This window comes from Chenopodium quinoa, unplaced genomic scaffold (assembly GCF_001683475.1).
Source record: "Chenopodium quinoa cultivar QQ74 unplaced genomic scaffold, ASM168347v1, whole genome shotgun sequence".
Taxonomy (NCBI): Eukaryota; Viridiplantae; Streptophyta; class Magnoliopsida; order Caryophyllales; family Amaranthaceae; genus Chenopodium; species Chenopodium quinoa.
This window is the reverse complement of record NW_018744996.1, coordinates 2,611,673-2,633,199: the sequence shown is the minus strand read 5'-3', so window position 1 is coordinate 2,633,199 and position 21,527 is coordinate 2,611,673. Positions and strand designations below refer to the sequence as shown.

Sequence of the window (21,527 nt, the reverse complement as noted above, 5' to 3'; positions counted from 1 at the left end):
TGATAAACATCTTTCAGCAACCACATCTATGATCTATGTACATACTTGAAAATCTATATGACGTGGAGCAAAAACATGATAACCATCAACCAGTTCCTACAATTACCTACATCTTTAGTTGTTACTTGTTCATGTTTTTGACTTTTTTTATAAGGCAATTATCTAAGAAACTGACTACATACACATATTTGTTTGAATATATGAATGTTTTATTACTTGTCACTAATCACATTATGATATGTTCAAATAATGCCAAATTGCTAATATGAATAAATTAACATTCACAAAAAATATTGTGCATGAAAATTACTACTGATGAGTAAAAAACAAAGCTAAGTAGAAAATATATCTATTCCTCGTACTAATACCCTCTCAAAGAATATATGCATTCTAACGATCCAAGGAAGTTGATGAAAAGCTTAAAGGTCAACATTTTGCGTTTATTGGAAACCAAGGGAGTATGCAATCAAGTTTCACATAAATGTTTTCTTGTTGTGAATCTTTCAAGTAAAATTCATACTACACTCAAAATAACGTAACTATATTGTAACTTCTATTGAAATTGAACTGATTTCGATCAAATCAGCCCATAAAAAAAAAAAGACAACTAACAATTGATTTCAACTCTTACACAGATAATTAAGAGATATCAAATACGACCAAATCTAAAACAAATGGAATCAAACCGATTGATTCTAATAATTAAGTAATGGATCTTGCAAAAACATTCATGATTGATTAGTACCGTTATTTTTTTTAATTATTATTATTATTATTATTATTATTATTATTATTATTATTATTATTATTATTATTATTATTATTATTATTTTGATCTAGCAATTTTCGAAGGTGTACACTAATTAAGGAAAAAAAATAAAAAAATCAAACCCGATCCAAATGTCACTAAGTAAGAAAACAACTCAAAGGTAGCATTATCTAGAGATATGAGCAATGAAAGCATCTCTTTCTAAACCAGAAACACCACCTTCCGCAACTGATCTTCTAACATCATCGCCTAATTTTGCAGCTCTATTCTTTATCTTCTTTCCTTCTTGTGATGCCATCAATATTTTCACCACATTCTCTATCGTACTTGACTTTACAATCTCACCGCGATGTTCCCAATCTCTCACCAGTGGCGGACCTGGGCTTGTGCCTGGTGGGTCAAGTGACTCACCAGGGCCCAAAAAAAATTCTAAGTTTTCTTTTTTTTTTTTTAAAAAAAAAAAATAAAAAATTCTAACTTCAGCCTGTTCCCCTTTCACCTTCTCCTCGCCGCAGCTGCAACAACATTTCGCGTTCCCCTTTCATTCTCCCTCCTCATTCACTAATGGTCATGGTGGTCGTGAGAGATAACGACTGTGTGGTTTGATTTCTAGGATTTTTTTTGGTGTTCATGGTATGAGCTTCTTTAAACTTTCCCCTCTAAATTTCAAATTTAAGGTTTCTTTGCATAATTACTAGTTCAAATCTTTGATTTTTTTTTCGATTTCTAGGGTTTCGATTTGTAACTGTTGGTGGTGGTGGAGAGCAGCGATGGTGAGGTTCGATTTGTGCATATAGATATGCAAAGTAGCTAGAATTTTGAATGTGTTTGGCTTCATGTGTGTTTTTCATTTGCTAATTGCCTAATTTAATTTACGATTTGGGGATTTTTGATGTAGGTTTTCTGTATTTGATTTAATTATGTCATTTTTGTTTAAATTTGTGTTTTGTGCCAGTTTTTGCTCGGAAAGTTGAAGGGGTTTTATTATCTACTAATGGGTAGTCAGGATTAGCTGATTTTTGTGTGAATAAGGATTGTTTTGAAGTTTAATTAGCTTAATTTATGTGGAATTTGTGCTCAAATAAAGTACTTGCTATGAGCTATATGTATAATCATTTTGTTTGCTTAAACTAAACAATTTCGTCTAAAAAAAGTAGAAATGGAAGATTGGTTTTGAGTCTTTTGACTGTGTTTAGTTATAGTTTTGTCTAATTGTCTTCATTATAATTTTTAAGTCCCAAATGATTTATTTTAATATGATTAGCCGATTAGAAACTGAAGATTTGTTTTAATTAGCCGATTTGGGAATTTTTCCTCTAGAAACTGAAGTTGTGACCGGATATTTGAGCTATTTGAGTTGCCTGTGCATAGGTATTCTTTTGAGAGGTGGTTTCATTACATTTTGGTTTCTTTATGATCTCGCAGATGTAATTTGGACTACAAATTTTGAATCCCTGACAAATAGGACTTTGAATTTATGAAATTATTATTAATAAATTTAGACAGTTTACCCGTAATTTGATCTAGATTGTTTGTGTGGGTGATAGCTGTTTTGCCTCTGCTTTGATTATGGCGTATAGATTCCAAGAGCTTATTGATTATTTGTTCTAAATTGATCTGTTACATATTAGCTGTATGCTTTGCCTAATTGTATTTTAAGAGAACAGCTTCTATTTCCGCTGTTTTTGGAGTTTATTTGTCCCCGGTTTAAATTTGTGTTTTTTCCGGGTTACAGGCTTGCTGATTGCATTGCTTGTGGGTCTGCTGTTGCAGAGTTGCTTGTTCTGTTGGGGTTAGGAGATCTGTGAAGGTATCTCTTTTGTTTCTGGCATGTACTTTTTTTTGTATATACTTCTTACCGGGCTTTATGAGTTCATGATGTCGCTTAGCTATCTGGAATTGTGCTTTTGTTTCTGGGGGATATTGCTTGATTTAGTTGAATATTGCTTGATTTAGTTGAATATGAACCGTCCAACCAATTATGAATAGGGGTAATTCGCTGTTGGGGTTATTTGCATATGATTCATACTTGTGATTTCATTTGTTTTGTTAACTTTGTGTTTGATTAGGTTGTTGAATTTATATGCAGGGAAGACTCAACTTATCAATCATTTTCTAATCAACAAGAGTTGGTATATTGTTAATTTGCCTGGATATGGGTGAGTCTCTGTAATTTTGGTTTTAATTTGGGCAATTTCTGTAATTCTTGAGTCTATTTCATGCTAGGAATATTGTATACTTGTATTGTGAATCAATTGTTATTCGTGTTTATTCCTGATCATATGCTTGAATCATATTGAAGTGCCAAAAAAGGATTGCTTTTACGCCTTGAGGCATTGCTTCAAAATTATTGATCATCCTGTAAAACATGTTGCGGACTGATATGTATTTAGGCTACATCCGTTGTAGTTAATTTGGTCTCCAATCGTGTTGTTTATTTTCAAGTTTAGGAAGTAAATGTCTCCTTACATGTCATTGTGAAATTTTATTTTACATATTTGATTATCGATTGTGACTCACCAGTCGGAAATTCCTGGGTCCGCCACTGTCTCTCACCATTACACCAGTCCTTATAACATTGCTAACCAAAAACGCGTTCTTTGGTTGATCAGAATGCATAGGCCAGGCTAGAATTGGCACACCCATACTTATACTTTCCATACACGAATTCCACCCACAATGACTCATGAACCCGCCAACTGATGGATGAGCCAAGATTTCTAGCTGCGGCGCCCAATCTTTAACTACTATTCCTCTATCTTTTACTCTTTCATCATAACCTTCAGGAAGTTGAGGTTTTTTCTTTTTATCAGCATCTACAAAGACGTTGTTCGAATCTTCTTTTCGGAGCACCCAAATAAACTTCTCCCCACATCTTTCCAACCCGTTTGCCAACTCTTCAATCTGATCATCAGTCAATGATGTTGTTGACCCGAAGGACACGTATATCACCGAACCCTTCTCTTGCACGTCTAACCATTTAAGGCAATGATGTTTATTTTCGCCACTTTCGCTTTTGATAACAACCGGATGAAAAGGTCCTAAGGCAAAGTATTTTATATGCGGTGTTGTTAGAGATAGCCTCTCCAACAATTGAACATATCTACCGTCTATGACTCTTGAGGTGTTGTAGATCCAACCTGACTCGAACCCGAGAAGTTTCACTTGATTGAGTGCAAACTCCGTCATAGCTTGAGTATGACACCCATCTATAGCCGGGATACCTTCAAGGATATCATTTGAATCCAACTGAAATGGCCTATCTTTCTCGGGTATGCTACTCCATGCATCGGCGAAAAAGGTAAACGCGGATGTAGGAATGAAGTTGTATGTTTCACCATTCGAAATGAGCTTAATATCTTGGACAACATAAGCCATAAGAATGTCATGGATGACTACGACTCGGTTATACTTGACCGAGAGTTGTTGCAAGAGGTTTGACACGGGTTGTCGAAGATGCATGGAAGCCTCTAATAGGGGTTGGAAGTGTTGGGGAAAAGGGACTAAGAGGTCGGCATTTGGAGGAGGTGAATCATAAGGAGGAAGTTCGAAATCATGGAAGTTAATTTTTGTTAAGTTTTGTGTGTCCCAACCATTTAGACGAAGCTTAGCTTGGTGGTTATGGATGGAGGAGCCCGCATAATGGACTGGGATTCCGTAAGAGGTGATGAGGTGGGAGAGGTGGAGGAGTTGGTTGAGATGGCCTTGGATGGGAAGAGGTACCATTACTACTACCACTTGAGGATTTTGGTTATTCATTTTTAGTCACTTTGTTTTCTTGGGGTTGGTTGAGCCTTGTTTTTTTATGTATTTATAATTTATAATTTGTTAAAAACTTGTAGTGCGCACAAAGAAATTTAAGTTGACTAGTAGTATATATGAGTCAAAAGTTTAATTGGTGTAGCTTTTTTGTTGTTACCCGTGTGCTTCCAATTTTGAGACGTTGGCTTCGTCGATCTTAAAATACTACCTCCATTTTATATTATTTACAACGATTATTTTACATTAAGTGTAATTACAAAATGTCTAATTATTATAAATAATATAAAATAAAGGTAGTATAAGTTTTCTTTGTCATTTACACTTGTTGTATAATGGTCAATAAAATATAATTGGGGTTTTGTTTCCATAACGGTTGATAAAAAAATAAAAAAATCAGAAGGTCATCGGATTTGTATAGTCCCGACTTCGAATCCAATTCGTATAGTCCACCTGACTTATGTTGGGTGAGTCTCTAACGGTGAGTAAATTATTATTATTATTATTATTATTATTATTATTATTATTTTTTTTTTTTTTTTGAGTAAATTCAAACCTTGCCATGTTTAATATATATACTCCTCACAACAAGATCGAAGAAACTGAAAATGAAACCAAAATTATAAACATATAGCAGTGGCGTCACCAGGATTTTCGAAGTGTGGGTTCGAAACTTCCGAAATTTGAAATCATAATTAACAAAGGAATAAAAATACAATAATTAAATATTCAGTACATAAATAATTTCAAACTATGGATTACAAATAGATTACACATAGAAAAATGAAAAAAAAAAAAAAAAAAAGACTACAGAAGCATTCTTCGAGTCTTCATACTTTGGAAGCGTTCCAATACATCATCATCACTAACTCTTGAAAATAAATCTCTTTCAAGAAAAGTGACTAAATTATCATTCAATAGTTGATCACCCATACTATTTCGCAACTTATTTTTTACGTATGTCATTGAGGAAAACACTCGTTCCACGCTTGCAGTTGCAACCGGAAGGATCAATGCTAGTCTTATAAGCAAGTAAACTAAGTTGTAAGTAGTATGCTTATTTGTTTCAACAAGCATCATAGAAAGCTCATGAATACCCTTCAAGTCTCCAAACCTTGCATCTTGGCGCACATCATTAATATAAAATTGAAGCTCATGACGAAGTGCAGTCATCGTCATATCATTAGTTGGAAACTCTTTGGGATATAACTCAGCAAGTCTCAACAACTTTTGCATATCAAATGCCGCAAATGAATTGATCGGGTTTAAGCATGACACACAAATAAGTAACTCCATATTTTCTTCATCAAATCTACTATTGAGCTCTTGGAGTTGTAAATCAATAACACTTATAAACATTTCTACCCGAAATCGATGAAGATTTGAAACTTTGGCAAAGAAGCGTCTTGACCTTCCACGAGGAACATACATATCATCCATAGTAGGAACTTCTACATCATGTTTAACACAAAAACAAACCACAAGATGTAAAAAGTCTTCCCACCCATGGTCCCTCATTTGTTGTAATCCCTCCTTAGTCAATTTAACATATGTCATGGCATTAACAATATCTTGGTCCCCCTTTTGCAGAGCTTGACACAATTTATCAGTAATCCCAAATATTTCGGACATCAAATGTATCATAAATACAAATTCAAATGATTCAAATGTAGACATGACAGTGATAGCCTTCACGCGATCATCCTTATAAATCTTATTTGATCCAATCTTCTCAAGAACTTTAACAATAGTAGCATACAATGCGGTAACATTTGAAACAGTTTTGTAATGTGATCCCCACCTAGTATCACCAGGCCTACCTAAGCCATGTTCTTGGTTTAAACCTTGCCCACTTTCAATTTCTCCTAGTTCTAATGCTTGTAAGGCAGAGTCCAATTTTATCACCCAACTAAAAATGTTAAATTACCTAATTAGATTTTCAACTGAATATATAATTGTAATAAGCTTAAACTCACAAAAACTAATTAACATAATCCATAATAAGAACACTTGAATGCTTATAAGTCCTTAGTTATTCTCTGATCCTTTTCCGCGAATATTTTTGAACCATTCTCTAACTTGAAACATGCCATTGCCACTGCCTTCACGGAAAGAAGCTAGTTTTGCAAATCCAGCAACAACTAAACCTCCAGCAGCAACTTTGCAGTAGCTAAACAACCGGCTTTTACAAAAAAATCAGAAAATAGCATATGAAAATCAGAAAATAGCATACGAAATACAAAAAAATCCCCAAATTGAGAACTTGAGAAGTAAATTAGATAATTATAACCAATTAACCAAACTTCAGCAATTTACAAAAAATTGGCAATTCGTAAATCGTAATGTATATTAGCAATTGAATTTAGCATATGAATTTCAATTTTCAAGTATTCAATGATTTAGCAAAAAAAATCCCCAAATTGAGAAGTAAATTACATTTGCAAAAAAAAAAAATCCCCAAATTCACTTACCCCTACATACACCGATACACCATACACGGCTGTGAGGCTGGGACGCTGGGTCTGGGTGAGTGGCTGGTGCGCTGCCGGCCTGCCGCTGCCGCCGTGTTCTGCTGACTCTGCTAGTCTGCTGCCGTGCTGCGCCGGGAAGAGAAGGAGGAAGAACGGGAAGAGAAGGACTGAAGGAGGAAGAACGGGAAGAGATTAAGAGAAGGAGGATTGGAGGAAGAAGTTAGGGTTTTGCAATTTGGGGGAATGACTGAATGAGGAAGAGGAAAGCGAACTCTGGAAGCACGAAGCAGGAAAGCTCAGTGCTCAGGAAACAAAATTAAAAAAAAAAATGTGAGTTATGGGTTTTGAACCCACAACCTCTTGTGTGATGGGAGGTAAAAATAACCACTGGGCTACAACTTTACTTGTTGCCATATAATACACAAATATTCTATTTAAACCTATTTTGATTTTTTTTTTTTTTAAAAAAAAAAAAATTTAAATTTTTTTCAAAAAATCAGTGGGTTCAATGAACCCACTTGAACCCACCCTAGTTCCGCCCCTGACATATAGACATGAAAACAATTTTGGAACAAATTTTATAAACATATAAACATAACACTTCAACAGTATACGTCTCTACACTGAAGCCTCGTGCACAAATTTTATCAAAATTGTTGAAAATATAATTCTTCAAAAAAAAAATGTTGAAAATATAAAAACCAGTTAATTGGCAGCTAAAAGCCAAATATTAAAAAACAAAAAAACAAATATCAAACACGCACCCTAGTTAACCAGAGTAATGCATTGGAATTTCTGAACCAAATAAAGAGGATTTTCATGACTAATAATAAAGACAAATAAAAAGCAGAAGTAGCAACGTAATAAATAAAGAAAAACAGGAGAAACCACTCAAACTAGGACAATTGAACCCTGTAGCAAAATTTGCATTAAAATCTACTTGATTTTTCGCATTATCTAGTGATATGAGCAATGAAAGCATCCCTTTCTAAATTAGAAACACCACCTTCGGCAACTGCTCCTCTAACAGCTTCGCCTAACTCTGTAGCTCTTTTCTTGATCCCCTTTCCTTCCTCTGAAGCCATCAATATTTTCACTGCATTCTCTATCGTACTCGACTTTATAATCTCACTGCGATGTTCCCAATCTCTCACCATTACACCAATCCTTAGAACATTGCTCACCAAAAACGCGTTTTTTGGTTGATCGGAATGCATAGGCCATGCTAGAATCGGCACACCCATACTTATACTTTCCATACACGAATTCCATCCACAATGACTCATAAACCCACCTGTTGATGGATGTGCTAACACTTCAAGTTGCGGCGCCCAATCTGTTACTACTTGTTTGGGTCCAATTTAGTCCAATTGGGCCTGGTCACTGAATGATCCAATTAAAAGCCCAAGGTTAAGGTTCAACTCTCCAAATGTGCTAAAGTCAAAAATCAACATCCTCAAAGCCATGTCAAGGTCAGTCAACGGCCCAATCAGCTTGGCCCAGCCCAACTGACTTCCGGGCCCAATCCGCCTCCTTCATTAGCCAAGGTATAAAAGCCAACAATTTGGTCAATTCTTGGTAAGACAATAAAGCCTCAAGCAACTAAACTCTTGCACAGCTTTCTCTCTCTAATATACTGACTTAAGCATCGGAGGGGCCTTCCTCGGCGTCCCCCCCGAGGCTAGTTTACGTGTATTTGTTGTGCAGGAAACCCTCGGCTCCTGCGTCGTTCGGACCGAGACCAAGTTCCCTCAAGATAAAAGGATCTTCCGAGATTCGATTGTTTTCATCCGAAACAATTTGGCGCCGTCTGTGGGGAACGCTACTAAATTTCGCGTCAGTCATCAAACACTCCGGCAGTCGCCATGACTAAGAGTGGAAAGAGTTCCAAGAAGGCTAAGAAGGGAGGAGGCCGGATTACGGTGAGGGAACGCCAGCCGGTTTATCCCTCCCCGGAGCAAGCCTCTTCCGAATCGGAGGCCCCCATTTCTCCGGAAAGGGAAGCCTCAAGAGGTCCTAGCCTCCAGGAGGAGAACACCTCGCACCACACTCGGCAGCCGGGGCCATCCCCGAGACCGAGTGGCTCAGGTGCGAGGAACTCCCCGCCGCGCCATAGCGTGCAATCCAGGTCACATCCGAGGGAGACTCCTCCCTCCGGACCCTCCACCGAGGAAGTGGCCAGAGCAGTGGCCATCTGCATGGAGTTCCTTAAAGCTCAAGGGGCTCCAATCCAGATGCCTGATGATCACCAGCCGAGAAACCTGAAAAGGAGGATCGGTCAGGATGATGGTGGACAAGTTCCACCACATAGACAGCTCGGCCAGAGGTGGCGAGGGGACACCCGAAACTCCAGTAAGGAGAGGAGGAGGAACCCTCAACCCTCTGACCACTCTGAAGCTCAGAATTCCATGGGGCCCTCCAAGGACCCGGAATTCGCCCGCCGAAGCGTTCACGAACGCTTGGGTTCGAGGGAGGTGAGTGTGCATAGCCGCCTCACCTTCCCAGAGGATACCGGACCCCACCCAACCTTGTCTCAGCCGGGGACGAAAACCACTTCCACCTCTGAGAGAGGAGGGAGCGAGGTCCCTGAGGCCGGGTACAAGGGGAAGGCGGTCATGGTTCCATCGAACTCGCCCTTCCAGAAGTGGATTCTGGAAGAGCATGTGCCAACGGTCAAAATCCCGGCACATATTACTTACGATGGTACCTCAGATCCTAAGGATCACATTGCCTCTTACGAGGGGCACATGTATCTGAACCCGAGGTCTGAGGCTACCTGGTGTAAATACTTTCCTACGACCCTCAAAGGTGTTGCCCAATCCTGGATCACCAAAGGGCTCAAGGAAGGCTCCATAACCGGTTGGAACGACCTCTCCAACAAGTTCAAGAGCAAATTCTCTACGGCCAACCGCCGAGAGAAGACCACTGCAGAGCTAATGAGTCTGCAGCAGGCGGAGGACGAGAGCCTCCGCGACTATCTGACTCGCTTCAGCAACGAGTCATCCGGAATCACAAGCCTGGATCAAGGCCTGGCCGTGTTCGCGCTACGGAACGGCCTCCAAGCTGGAAAGTTCCTGGACTTCATGGTCATGCATCCCCCGCAGACCCTGGAGGAAGCCTTGGAAGCATCGGATAGGTTCATCCGAGCCGAGGAGTGGAACAGATCCAGGTCTCAGTCTCGTCCGAGAATTGAGAAGCCGAAAGGGCAGCAGCCCGAAGTCTCGGCGCAGAGGAAAGGGAAGGCTAAGGCCTCAGAACCGTCCTCTGCTGCCGAGCCGAAGAAGGAAAGACACTTTCCCTACACGGGAAGGTACGATTCATACACTCCACTCTCCCTTCCCCGTGCTAAGATTTTCAGCACGACGAAGGACGAGGGGAGATTCAAAAAACCTCGTCCGTTGCCTCCCTGGCATCAGACGAGGGGAAAGGACCAGTGGTGCGAGTTCCATGACTCACCCGGACATCGCACCGAGGACTGCGTCCAGCTGAAGGACCAGATTGAGGATCTGGTCCGCAAGGGGTACCTGAGCCAATACCTCGCGGACAGGCGCGAGGAGAAAAAAGCTGAAAAAGATTCTCGGCAGGACCTCAACTTCGCTCGGAAGAAGGATAAGGGACCTCAGGGCAAGGAGTCCCTCGACATCCTGGTTATTTCCGGGGGAATCTCGCGAGGCACAGCCAAACGCCAACTGAGGGGTCTAACCCATCAGATTCATCAGGCTGAGCTTCGGCAGTCCCAGTCACCGGCGCCGAACATCCTGTTCACAGCCGAAGACTGCGAGGGGGTGGTATACCCCCACGATGACCCACTAGTAATCATTCTGGGCATCGCCAACCGCAACGTCTGGCGGACCCTCGTCGACGGCGGTAGCGGGGCGAACATCCTCTTCCGAGGAGCGTTCGACCAGCTGAGGATGGGAGCCGAGCACCTGGCCCCCGCACCCTACCCGGTGTCTGGATTCAACGGCTCTTCCTCGTATCCTGACGGGAAGATTACACTTCCTGTCACCATCGGCGAAGGCCGAGCAGCTAGGAATATCATGGCCGAATTTTTGGTCGTAGATGCTCCATCTGCATACAACGTGATCATGGGGAGACCCCTCATTCACGGCATTCAAGGAGTCGTCTCCACGTATCATCAAATCATGATATACGTTTCAGACGAGGGACGCTCCGAGAAAATAAAGGGCAGTCAAAAAGAAGCCCGCCGATGCAATCACCTCAAGCCATCCACGTCTCGCCGAGGCGACCGTGGCGATGGGGAGGAAAAGCACCGGGACCGAAACGCCAAAAAGCCGAGAGGCTCAGACGTTTCGGCTAATGAAGCCCCAGACAACGAGAAATCTGATGGGGGCCAAAAGGCTGACTCCGCCTCAGAGCCGAACGACTCTGATGGCCAGCCGCGGTCAGGAAAGTCTGCTAATATTGATAGCAGGCCGGAATTCGAGGAATCCAACTCTAAGAGCATGGAAACGGATGACCTGACCGAGTCAATAGAACTGACCGTAGGAGATCCGAACAGATGTGTTAGCATCGGGTCGTCACTGGAGCCAAACACCCGTGCGGCACTCGTCCAACTCCTACGGGCCAGTGGAGACGTGTTCGCCTTCTCAGCCGCAGAAATGCCCGGGATTGATCCGGACTTCGTCTCCCATAGGCTTAATGTCGACCCCTCCAGTCGACCCATTAAGCAGAAAAAGCGGAACTACTCCGCCGAAAAGAACCAGAACATCGCAGCTGAGGTCGATAAGCTCCTAGATGCTGGGTTCATTGAACCCTGTCAGTATCCGGAGTGGCTGGCCAATGTTGTAATGGTTCAGAAGGCAAATGGTAACTGGAGGATGTGCGTTGACTTCACGGACCTGAATAGGGCATGTCCCAAGGACTCCTATCCGCTGCCGAGGATCGACCAACTGGTCGACTCGACAAGCGGGCATGCTCTGCTCAGTTTCATGGACGCATTCTCGGGATACCATCAGATCTTCATGCACCCCGAGGACCGAGCTAAAACAGCGTTCATAACAAGTTCCGGGTTGTACAATTACAGAATGATGCCCTTCGGATTGAAAAATGCGGGGGCAACATATCAGAGGTTGGTTGATCAGGTTTTCGCCGAGCAAAAAGGCCGAAACATGGAGGTTTATGTTGACGACTCAATCGTCAAAAGCATAAAAGAAAAAGATCATGTCACGGACCTAGCCGAAACCTTCGCCACCCTCAGAAAATACAAAATGAAGCTGAATCCGAAGAAATGTGTCTTCGGCGTGAAGTCAGGCAAGTTCCTCGGCTTCATGGTCAGCAAGAGGGGGATTGATGCAAACCCCGCCAAAGTACAAGCTGCCTTAGACCTCCCCGAGCCGAAGACAAAAAGGGATATTCAGCGTCTAGCCGGGAGAATGGCTCCCTTTCTTCAAGGCGCTGAAGCTCCAAAATTCAAAAGGCATTGAATGGGGAGACGAACAAAAGTCAGCCTTTCAGCAGCTCCGTGAACACCTGGCTCAACTCCCAACACTGGCAAGGCCAGTCGTAGGAGACATCCTATACTTATACGTGGCGGTCAGTCCAGCCACGGTAAGCGCGGTGCTGCTAAGGGAAGAAGAAAAAGTTCAACAGCCGATCTATTTCGTCAGCCACACCCTGACGGATGCCGAGACGCGCTACCCATTGTTAGAAAAAGTGGCTTATGCAGTGGTGGTGGCTGCTCGGAAGTTGCGACCCTATTTTGATTCTCATCAAATAGCGGTTCTAACTGATCAGCCGTTAGAGAAAGTCCTCGGCAAGGTTGAAAAATCCGGTAGACTAGCAAAGTGGGCTTTCGAGCTCACCGAGTTTAGTATCGGTTATCAGCCGAGAACAGCCATCAAGGCGCAAGCCTTGGCAGACTTCTTGGCCGAGTGCTCCTATCAGGAGACTCTGGATGCAAGGAGGAAAATCTGGACCGTCTTCACGGATGGGTCCTCCACCGTGAACGGTTCGGGGGCAGGGGTCGTCATTACCTCTCCCGAAGGCAAAACCTTCGAGTATGCACTAAAATTTTCATTCAAAGCCTCTAACAACGAGGCCGAATATGAAGCAGCCATTGCTGGCTTAGACCTGTGCATATCGTTGGAAGCCGAGCATGTCTACCTCAAGACAGATTCTCAGCTGGTCGCCAATCAGATCCGGGGGGAGTATGAGGCTAAAGAGCCTTCAATGGCAGCTTACCTCACAAGGATCAAATCGACAATTGCGAAGCTGAGATCTTTCGAAGTAGAGCTGATCCCAAGGGGTCAAAATGCTCAAGCAGACGCACTCTCCAAACTTGCAAGCTCAACTCTGACTGAGTTAAGCCGTTCTGTCTATGTGGAGGTGCGCCGAGAAAAGAGTGTAGCCGAAGCAATATCAATCTGCTGCGCTGCACTCGAGCCGAGCTGGATGGATGACATCCTGGCTTATAAACTCAGGGACGAGCTCCCCGAGGATAGGAATTCGGCCTCCAAGATAAAGCGGATCAGTTCACGATTCCTCGTCTTCGGCGGCCAACTCCTCAGAAAATCCTTCTCCGCTCCATTATTGAAATGCGTGGGTCCAACGGATGCCGACTATATTCTCCGAGAGATTCACCTCGGCATCTGCGGAAACCACATAGGAGGGAGAACCTTAGCCCACAAAGCTCTCAGGGCAGGGTATTTTTGGCCTACAATGATCTCGGATGCAAAGAACATGGTCAGAAAATGCGAGAAATGCCAAAAATTTGCACCGGTAATCCATCGGCCATGCCTAGATCTCCAGCCAATTCTTAATCCTCTTCCATTTGCACAATGGGGGTTGGATATTCTGGGACCCTTTCCCGAGGCCCCATACAAAAGAAAGTGGCTGATAGTCGGAATCGACTATTTCAGCAAATGGATTGAAGCGGAAGCTGCTTCAAGCATATCTGAGCAAACTGTCAGACAGTTCATCTGGCAGAACATAATAACTCGGTTCGGCATCCCAAAAGTTTTTGTGTTCGACCACGGCAGACAGTTTGACAACCTGCCCTTGCGCCGATACACTGACCAATTCGGGATAAAATTGGCTTACTCCGCGGTTTGCCACCCTCAGAGTAATGGCCAAGCCGAAGCCGCAAATAAACAGATCCTTAACGCTCTCAGAAAAAGAGTAGAGGATCAAAAGTCCAAGTGGGTAGAGGAACTTCCGGGAACCCTCTGGTCACTCCGGACAACCGAGAAGGAGGCAACGGGGCATTCACCTTTTCAGCTGGTGTATGGATCCGAAGCAGTGCTTCCAGTGGAAGTGGGCTCAGAAAGCCTACGAGTGAATCTCTTCTCAGCCGAGGAAAATGAGCAGCTCATGAAAGAGTCCCTCGACTTCCTTGACGAGATTAGAGATCTAGCCCGAGAAAGGATGGCTGCACACAAGCTCAGAATGAGCAAGTCCTACAACCGAAGAGTCTATCAACGACCTCTCAGAGTTGGGGATTTAGTTTTGAGGAATGCTGCAGCTGTTCAAAAAAGTCGCATTCATGGCAAACTCTCAGCATCTTGGGAGGGACCTTATGAAATTTATCAAGAGCTTCAGCCCGGTACCTTCAGACTCAAACAAATGGATGGCACCGAGCTGAAAAACCATTGGAATGCCGATGTGCTCAAAAAATACTATGTGTAAATCCTTCGGATAGTACAATCTATGTAAGTACACTGATTTTGTTTACAAAAAGGCCGTCGAGCCAGTATTCATTCAGATTGCGTGTATTCTTTAAGTCTTTATGCTTTCTACGGTTTTTCGAAAATTCAAGGTTTCATTCGGCGCTGTCCGGGGTATTGCATAATGATGCCTTGTACCTCGGCAAGCCGTAAAACCTGCCAAAAAAGGATACAAGCCCGAAGTATTGCATAGTGATGCCTTGTACTTCGGAGAAGCTGTTCCTTTGGGCAAAAAGGCCATAGACTTATCCGAAACATAGCCTAAAAAATAGGAACTGATAAAGCCCCGAAGTATTGCATAGTGATGCCTTGTACTTCGGATGAATCAGTTCCGGGTGGTAGTTGCAACTCTGAAGTATTGCATGATGATGCCTCGTACTTCAGATAAACTGCTGCCCCGGCATGGTGTTTCGGATAGTTGTTCCCTTGGATGAATTGAAGAAAGTGTCACAAGAGTACCATCTCTAGAGTGAAAACTCTCAGGTGGGAAATCAGTACTTTAAAAACAGATGTAGAAAATAAAGCAAAGTGTTCAAAGATCCTCGGCTTAGCCGAGAAAAATTATCAGCCATTCCAGAATTCAGAAGACCTCATCTTCAGATTTCTGGGGGGGCAGAGGGAAATAGAGAAATGGCACAACTGATCTAATACCCTTCAGCTGATCTAATACCCTTCAGCTCAGCCGAAGTTTGATACTTATGTCAGTTTTTTCACAAGTTGAAAACATCCGAGTACAAACGGCAAAAAGAAGTCTCAGCAGAAATGATTCTCGCTAGCCGAAGTTCTGCACTTAGCAAATATTTGAAAGATCATTCAAAGAAAGCAGTAAAGTGCGAAGACTGGTAAAGCGAAGAGAAAAAAAATACACGAGAAAGCTGAGAAAGTGAACTACTTTGAAATAAAAATGTTGAATTACAAAAATAGTCGGCAGCCGCCCACAAGCGGAAAGTAACAGCTGCCGAAATACGTACAGGCAAAATAAAAATATAATAAGCTGTTGTACGATAAGGCAAGCTGAAGCAAAAAAAAACAAAAGGCAAAAATTCAGAAAGCGGCAAGTCTAAAGTTGAGCGCATGATGAACCGCAAGATTCTGAAGACGACTGCCCGAGTTCCTATGCTTCAGCCTGAGGATCAGACTGATCAGCTTCATTGGGCCCAATGGTGGTCTCAGCTCCAGCAGCAGAAGAAGCAGGCTTTGCACTCTGCCGAGCCTCCCTTTCCCTCTGCTCAGCCTCCAACTCCATCCTCTCAGCTTCTTCCTCGGCTTCCTCAGCCTTAAGGATTTCAGCTTCGATTGGAGTGGCATACTTCATGTGAGGGTCTTCGGGATCTTGGACCCATTCAGCACATTTGGACCAGTCCAGCTTCGGCTCAGCATGAAGGCAGACCCTTCGGCACACTCTGAACCCGTTTCTAAAACCCATTTCATACTCTTCTTGGGTATAGATACGGACTTTGAGTAGAGCCTCAGCATCGGCCAACTTCTTCTTCGTCTCCTCCAAGTCTTCCTCGGATCTCTTCAGCTCATCGACGAGCTTGGAGGAGGAGCCTTTCAGCTCGGTAAACTCTTGCTGAACCTGGGAAGCCTCGGCCTGAACTTGGACCATTTCTTCCTTCTTGGCAGTGAGCTGATCCTCAGCCTCTTGTAGCTTAGCTCTTTGAGCTTCAGCAGCAGCAGCAGCCCTTGAGAGTTGGACATCCCTAGCTTGGAGCATCTCTTCAGCAGCCATTCTGCTGGCTTCAAGAGATTCTAGCTGATGCTGCACCTCAGCCTGTGCAGCAGCTCCTTGGATTCGGCTCTCGATAGCAGCCTTGAACTTGGAGATGTCCACCCCCAGGTGCTCTTGGAGGAATTTTTCCCCTTCCATCAGTGGGGGAAAAACCTCCATCTCCATAGCATCACAGAAGGTTTTCAGAGCTTCGGCAGCTTTTTTACCGTACTCCTCAACCTCCTGCTGCTTCTCTTCAGCTGCTGCTTGCTTCAGCTTAGCAAGCTTAACTTCCTCTTCAGCCACCTTCCTTTCGTGCACAGCAGCGTCTACCCTATCTTGTAGGGTATCAATCAGCTCTACAGTGAGAGTCTGATTGTGCACGAACTGAAAACAGGGGCACAAGTTAAAAAAGTAAAAAATAATAGCTGAAAGGTTGAGTTCAGAAAGAAATCAAGGCAAGGAGAATTACCTGCATCATCAGCAGTTGGTTAGACCTGGCTGGGTCAGGAACTGATCTGCTGGATTCGCCCATCCCAGCAGTGGCCTTCAGCGACCAGATCCTTGCCCTGTCTACTTCGGACATGCCAGCAAAATTGCCGAAGTAGGCTGCAGCTCCTTCTCGGTTTTGACCCCATATGAGGTCCCAGATGTGATCTGGGATTGGAATTCGGGGGGCCGAGAAACCCCTTTCTCCAGAATGCAGAGTCTGGAAAGAAGGGAAGGACGACGATGGAGCTTGATTAGCTTTGGTTGTCTCAGCATCGTCCTTCTCAGAGGAGTCAAGTACTATGACCTCCTCTTCTTCAGGGGTGAGGACGAAAGCCTCAACCTCTCTTGCGATATCTGCCGTGAAGCCCTCAGCACTGGACATCACGGCATCTTTATTTTCGTGCTCAGCAGCACTCTTCTTGATTTCTTCTTGGACCCCTCCCTTAGGTTCGGGAGTTCTCTGATCCACCTCCATCTCAGGAGGTGGCGGAGGGGTCTTTTGAGGAGATTGGGGTGTTGGCTGGGGAACCCTCGGCGATCCATTGCCTTCCTCAGGTTCCCTTATTGCGACGCCGATGGTCATCGGCCTCTGCTGAAAGTCATGAGGGCCGATGATGGCCATCCTTCGGCGCCTTTTCAGAAGGGGCTGCTCGTCCATATCTGAGTCTGAAGACTCTTGTATTTGATCTTCGGGACGAACAGGAGCTTTGCCTTCTCTGTGTCTGTTACTCTCTTCAGACTGTAACAGACAGGGGGGAAGATGAGTGTGAGTAAAAAAAAAAAAAGAAGAAAGACAAAGTTAAGTCTAAAGGCTCACCGAGGTCTTCAGCAAAGCCTCGTCTTCTTCAGCTGCCCTAGCCGCAGCTTCTTCAGCAACTCTGGAGGACCCTTCTCCACCTTCACAAGCTTCAATAACCCGTGCAACCTCTTCGGCTGTACGGGCAGCTTCAGCTTCTTCTTCCAGCAGCTGAAACAAGGGATCTCTCTTCTTCCACCAAGGCTTCTGCCTCTGATACAGAGCAACAGCCTCAATTTGGAAGTGGGAAGAGTCTAGGTGAACCTCTCGGCGCCTTGGTTCAGTGATAGGGGGAGCCCGATCAGTTACGACTCGTTCTCGGTTGACGCCAAGGCGAGCGTAATCAATGCCGACGTTGGTCTCGTCCCGTTCTGAAAAAGAAAAGGGGAGAAGTCAATTCAGTTAGTTCGGCACATCACAAGAAAGCAAAATGAAAGAAGAAAAGAGATAATTAAAAGGCCTCGGCCCCAGCCGAAGAAGATTACCATCCCTAAACTTTCGGCTGAGGCCGACAGCTGCCAGCATATTCTCTTGGAAAACATAGTGCGTATCGGGGAGCCAAGTCTCCGGGATATGCTGCATTCGGCCGCTGCCTCCCCGGTTCGGCAGCTTGCCGAAGATGTTCTGCTGATTAAGGTTCGGGTCTGGCCCGCTATCTTCGGGAGGACCTAAACTTCCCATATCAGGATCCGGCTCGGCAAGATACCGGGGAGCGCTGAAAACGTAAGGGTGGCTCGGCTCCGTGGGTGCCCTAACCCAAATCCATTGACCTCTCCAGTCCTTGTCTGAAGAGTCGTTCGGCCACATGGTTAGGAACGGGGGCCGAGACTCAATCCGATACCACCCAGAACCATGGCTTCCGTGCCCACTCTGAATATTTGGCACTAGCCGATGGAGCTTTCTGAAGCAGTGCAGGTTCGGCACGTATCTGAAGAATTTGCAGACCCATAAGTACGTCATTACCCTTCGGATGCTGGTGGGGGTCAGCTGGCACAGGGAAATGTTGTAATGGATCAGCAAGTCTCGGACGAAAACGTCCAAAGGGAACCTCAGCCCATACTGAAGCTGTCTCGTGTACACCCCCACATACCCCGGGGGTGGACGATGGATTCTATCGGATGCTGAGGGCATTCGGCACCAATATCCATCAGCTTCAAAAATGCCGTAGTGCAACTCAATTTGCTCGGCAAATCGATATTGATCGGCGTTCTCTACCCACCATGAGTAGGGGCGGTTCTTTATCATGGCCGAAGCTACTTCGGCATCCTCCCACTCTGAAAACCCTGGGAGGATATCCCAAAGGACAGCGGGAACTTCATCATCCCGTCCTGAAGCGCTCACCCCCTCAGCCCTCTGAGGAGGAGCCGAAGAAATGGGAGTCGCCCTAACCCCTTCAGCAGGGTCAGACTCTGTCCTTCGTCCATTCCAGGTCCCAATCCTGTCCCTGGGATCGGGGATTAGCCTTGCTCTTCTTGGAGCACGGGCTCCACCTCTAACTCCCCTCACCATTGACGAATTTCGAAGGAAAAAGTCGAAAAAGGGGAAAGAGTGCAAAGTCGAAGAAAGATGAAATAAAATCAAAGGAATTTACCTTGATCTGAAGCAAAAGCCGCCGATTTACGAATTGGTAGTGACAAGTCTCAGCTTCTAAGCTTAATGCTCGGGGAATTTGCGAAGTTTTGATGCGGGCTCTTGAGCGTTCTTGAGAATTCTGGGTTTGTGTTGATGAGTGAGTGGGGAGAGAAGACGCGCCTCTATTTATATCTCCAGAAATGGGAATTCAAGGAGTCTGCGTTTCAATTTCTCTCAAGCACCCCACTAAGTAACCGTTAAACACACGACCTTGCAGTTAAATCGCCCACTACCCATCCAACTTCCGCAATTATCCACATTAACTGTTGTTATCTCATTAATCATGGGTTAATTACGGTTTAAATTCACATTTTTGGATTAACAAATCATTCACTTCCCTCCTTTTCTGATTAAATCAAACCCGACCCGTCATCCTTCCAAATCGGGTCTGGGGGGCAAGTTGTTTGGGTCCAATTTAGTCCAATTGGGCCTGGTCACTGAATGATCCAATTAAAAGCCCAAGGTTAAGGTTCAACTCTCCAAATGTGCTAAAGTCAAAAATCAACATCCTCAAAGCCATGTCAAGGTCAGTCAACGGCCCAATCAGCTTGGCCCAGCCCAACTGACTTCCGGGCCCAATCCGCCTCCTTCATTAGCCAAGGTATAAAAGCCAACAATTTGGTCAATTCTTGGTAAGACAATAAAGCCTCAAGCAACTAAACTCTTGCACAGCTTTCTCTCTCTAATATACTGACTTAAGCATCGGAGGGGCCTTCCTCGGCGTCCCCCCCGAGGCTAGTTTACGTGTATTTGTTGTGCAGGAAACCCTCGGCTCCTGCGTCGTTCGGACCGAGACCAAGTTCCCTCAAGATAAAAGGATCTTCCGAGATTCGATTGTTTTCATCCGAAACACTACTATTCCTCTATCTTTTATTCTTTCTTCATAATCTGCAGGAAGTTGAGGCTTTTTCACTTTGTCGGCTTCTATAAACACGTTGTTTGAATCCGCTTTTCGGAGCACCCAAATAAATTTCTCCCCACATCTTTCCAACCCTTTAGCCAACTCTTCGATCTGATCATCTGTTAATGATGTTGTCGAACCAAAAGACACGTATATCACCGAACCCTTCTCTTGTTCGTCTAGCCATTTAAGACACTGATTTCTGTTTTTGCGGCTTTCACTTCTAATTTCAACCGGATTTAAAGGTCCTAAGGCAAAGTACTTTATAGGATCCTTTGTCAAAGATAGCTTTTCAACTAATTCGACGTATCTTCCGTCAATTACTCTCGTGGAGTTGTAGAGCCAACCCGACTCGAAACCCAAATACTTAGATTGATTCACCACAAACTCTAACATCTCATTTGTAATGCATCCCTCTTGAGAAGGCATACATTCTGGAACATCATTTGGGTCTACTCGAAAGGGTTTCGCTTCCTCAGGTATGCCTTCCCATACACTAGTAAAATAGGTGAAAGCACATATAGGATTAAAATTATACGATTCACCGTTTGGAATAAGCTTAACATCTTGGACAACGTAAGCCATACTATAGTCGTGAATGACTACGACTCGATTATACTTGACCGAGAGTTGTTGCAAGAGATTTGACACGGGTTGTCGAAGATGCATGGAAGCCTCGAAAAGAGGTATCAAGTGTTGTGGGAAAGGGACCGAGAGGTCGGCATTTGGAGGTGTTGAATCATAAGGAGGAAGTTCGAAGTCATGGAAGTGAATTTTTGTTAAGCTTTGTGAGTCCCAACCATTGAGTCGGAGCTTAACTTGACGGTTGTGGGAGGCAGAGCCGGCGTAATGGACCGGGATTCCGTAGGTGGTGATGATATGCGAGAGGTGGAGGAGTTGGTTGAGATGGCCTTGTGCTGGTAGTGGTACCATCACCACTACTACTTTAGGATTTTTGTTATCCATTTTTGGTTGGCAAAACTTGGATGTTTTTATTAAGCCTTGTTTTTATGTATTTATATTCGTAATATGTTAACTTGCAGTGCGCACAAAGAAATTTACCGTGAGTATTATTAAATTAAACTGCGAAATTGCCCCTGAAGTAGCCTCAATTATATGAGTCAAAAGTTTAATTAGCGTTGCTTTATTTAATTTGGGTTTAATTTGCTAGTATAAAGTAATTCAACCACTTGTACACTAATGTTATCTGTAAGTAAGATTTTGTTGAGTAAATAATGTTATGCGAAAGTTAAGTTTACTTGAATAATTGTAATTTTGTATGACGCCTCAAATGGTAATTAAAATAATAAG

At 43.9% G+C, this 21,527-nt stretch overlaps 3 protein-coding genes across 3 annotated transcripts; all 3 read right to left on the bottom strand.

The window, feature by feature from the left end:
- Positions 1-834: 834 nt before the first annotated feature.
- On the bottom strand, positions 835-5,137 carry LOC110707323 (zeatin O-xylosyltransferase-like). Its single transcript, XM_021885340.1, has 2 exons — positions 3,334-5,137; positions 835-1,159 (listed from the first exon to the last, which is right to left on the bottom strand). The coding sequence occupies exons 1-2, from the start codon at positions 4,526-4,528 to the stop codon at positions 936-938; spliced, it is 1,419 nt and encodes a 472-aa protein (XP_021741032.1). The 5' UTR covers positions 4,529-5,137; the 3' UTR covers positions 835-935.
- A 198-nt stretch (positions 5,138-5,335) lies between these two features.
- LOC110707179 (zinc finger MYM-type protein 1-like) lies at positions 5,336-6,160 on the bottom strand. Its single transcript, XM_021885185.1, has one exon. The coding sequence runs from the start codon at positions 6,158-6,160 to the stop codon at positions 5,336-5,338; it is 825 nt and encodes a 274-aa protein (XP_021740877.1).
- A 1,519-nt stretch (positions 6,161-7,679) lies between these two features.
- On the bottom strand, positions 7,680-21,458 carry LOC110707322 (zeatin O-glucosyltransferase-like). The gene is made up of 2 exons (XM_021885339.1): positions 20,172-21,458; positions 7,680-8,345 (listed from the first exon to the last, which is right to left on the bottom strand). Exons 1-2 carry the CDS (start codon positions 21,180-21,182, stop codon positions 7,953-7,955), a joined length of 1,404 nt encoding a protein of 467 aa, XP_021741031.1. The 5' UTR covers positions 21,183-21,458; the 3' UTR covers positions 7,680-7,952.
- Between the last annotated feature and the right edge of the window lie 69 nt (positions 21,459-21,527).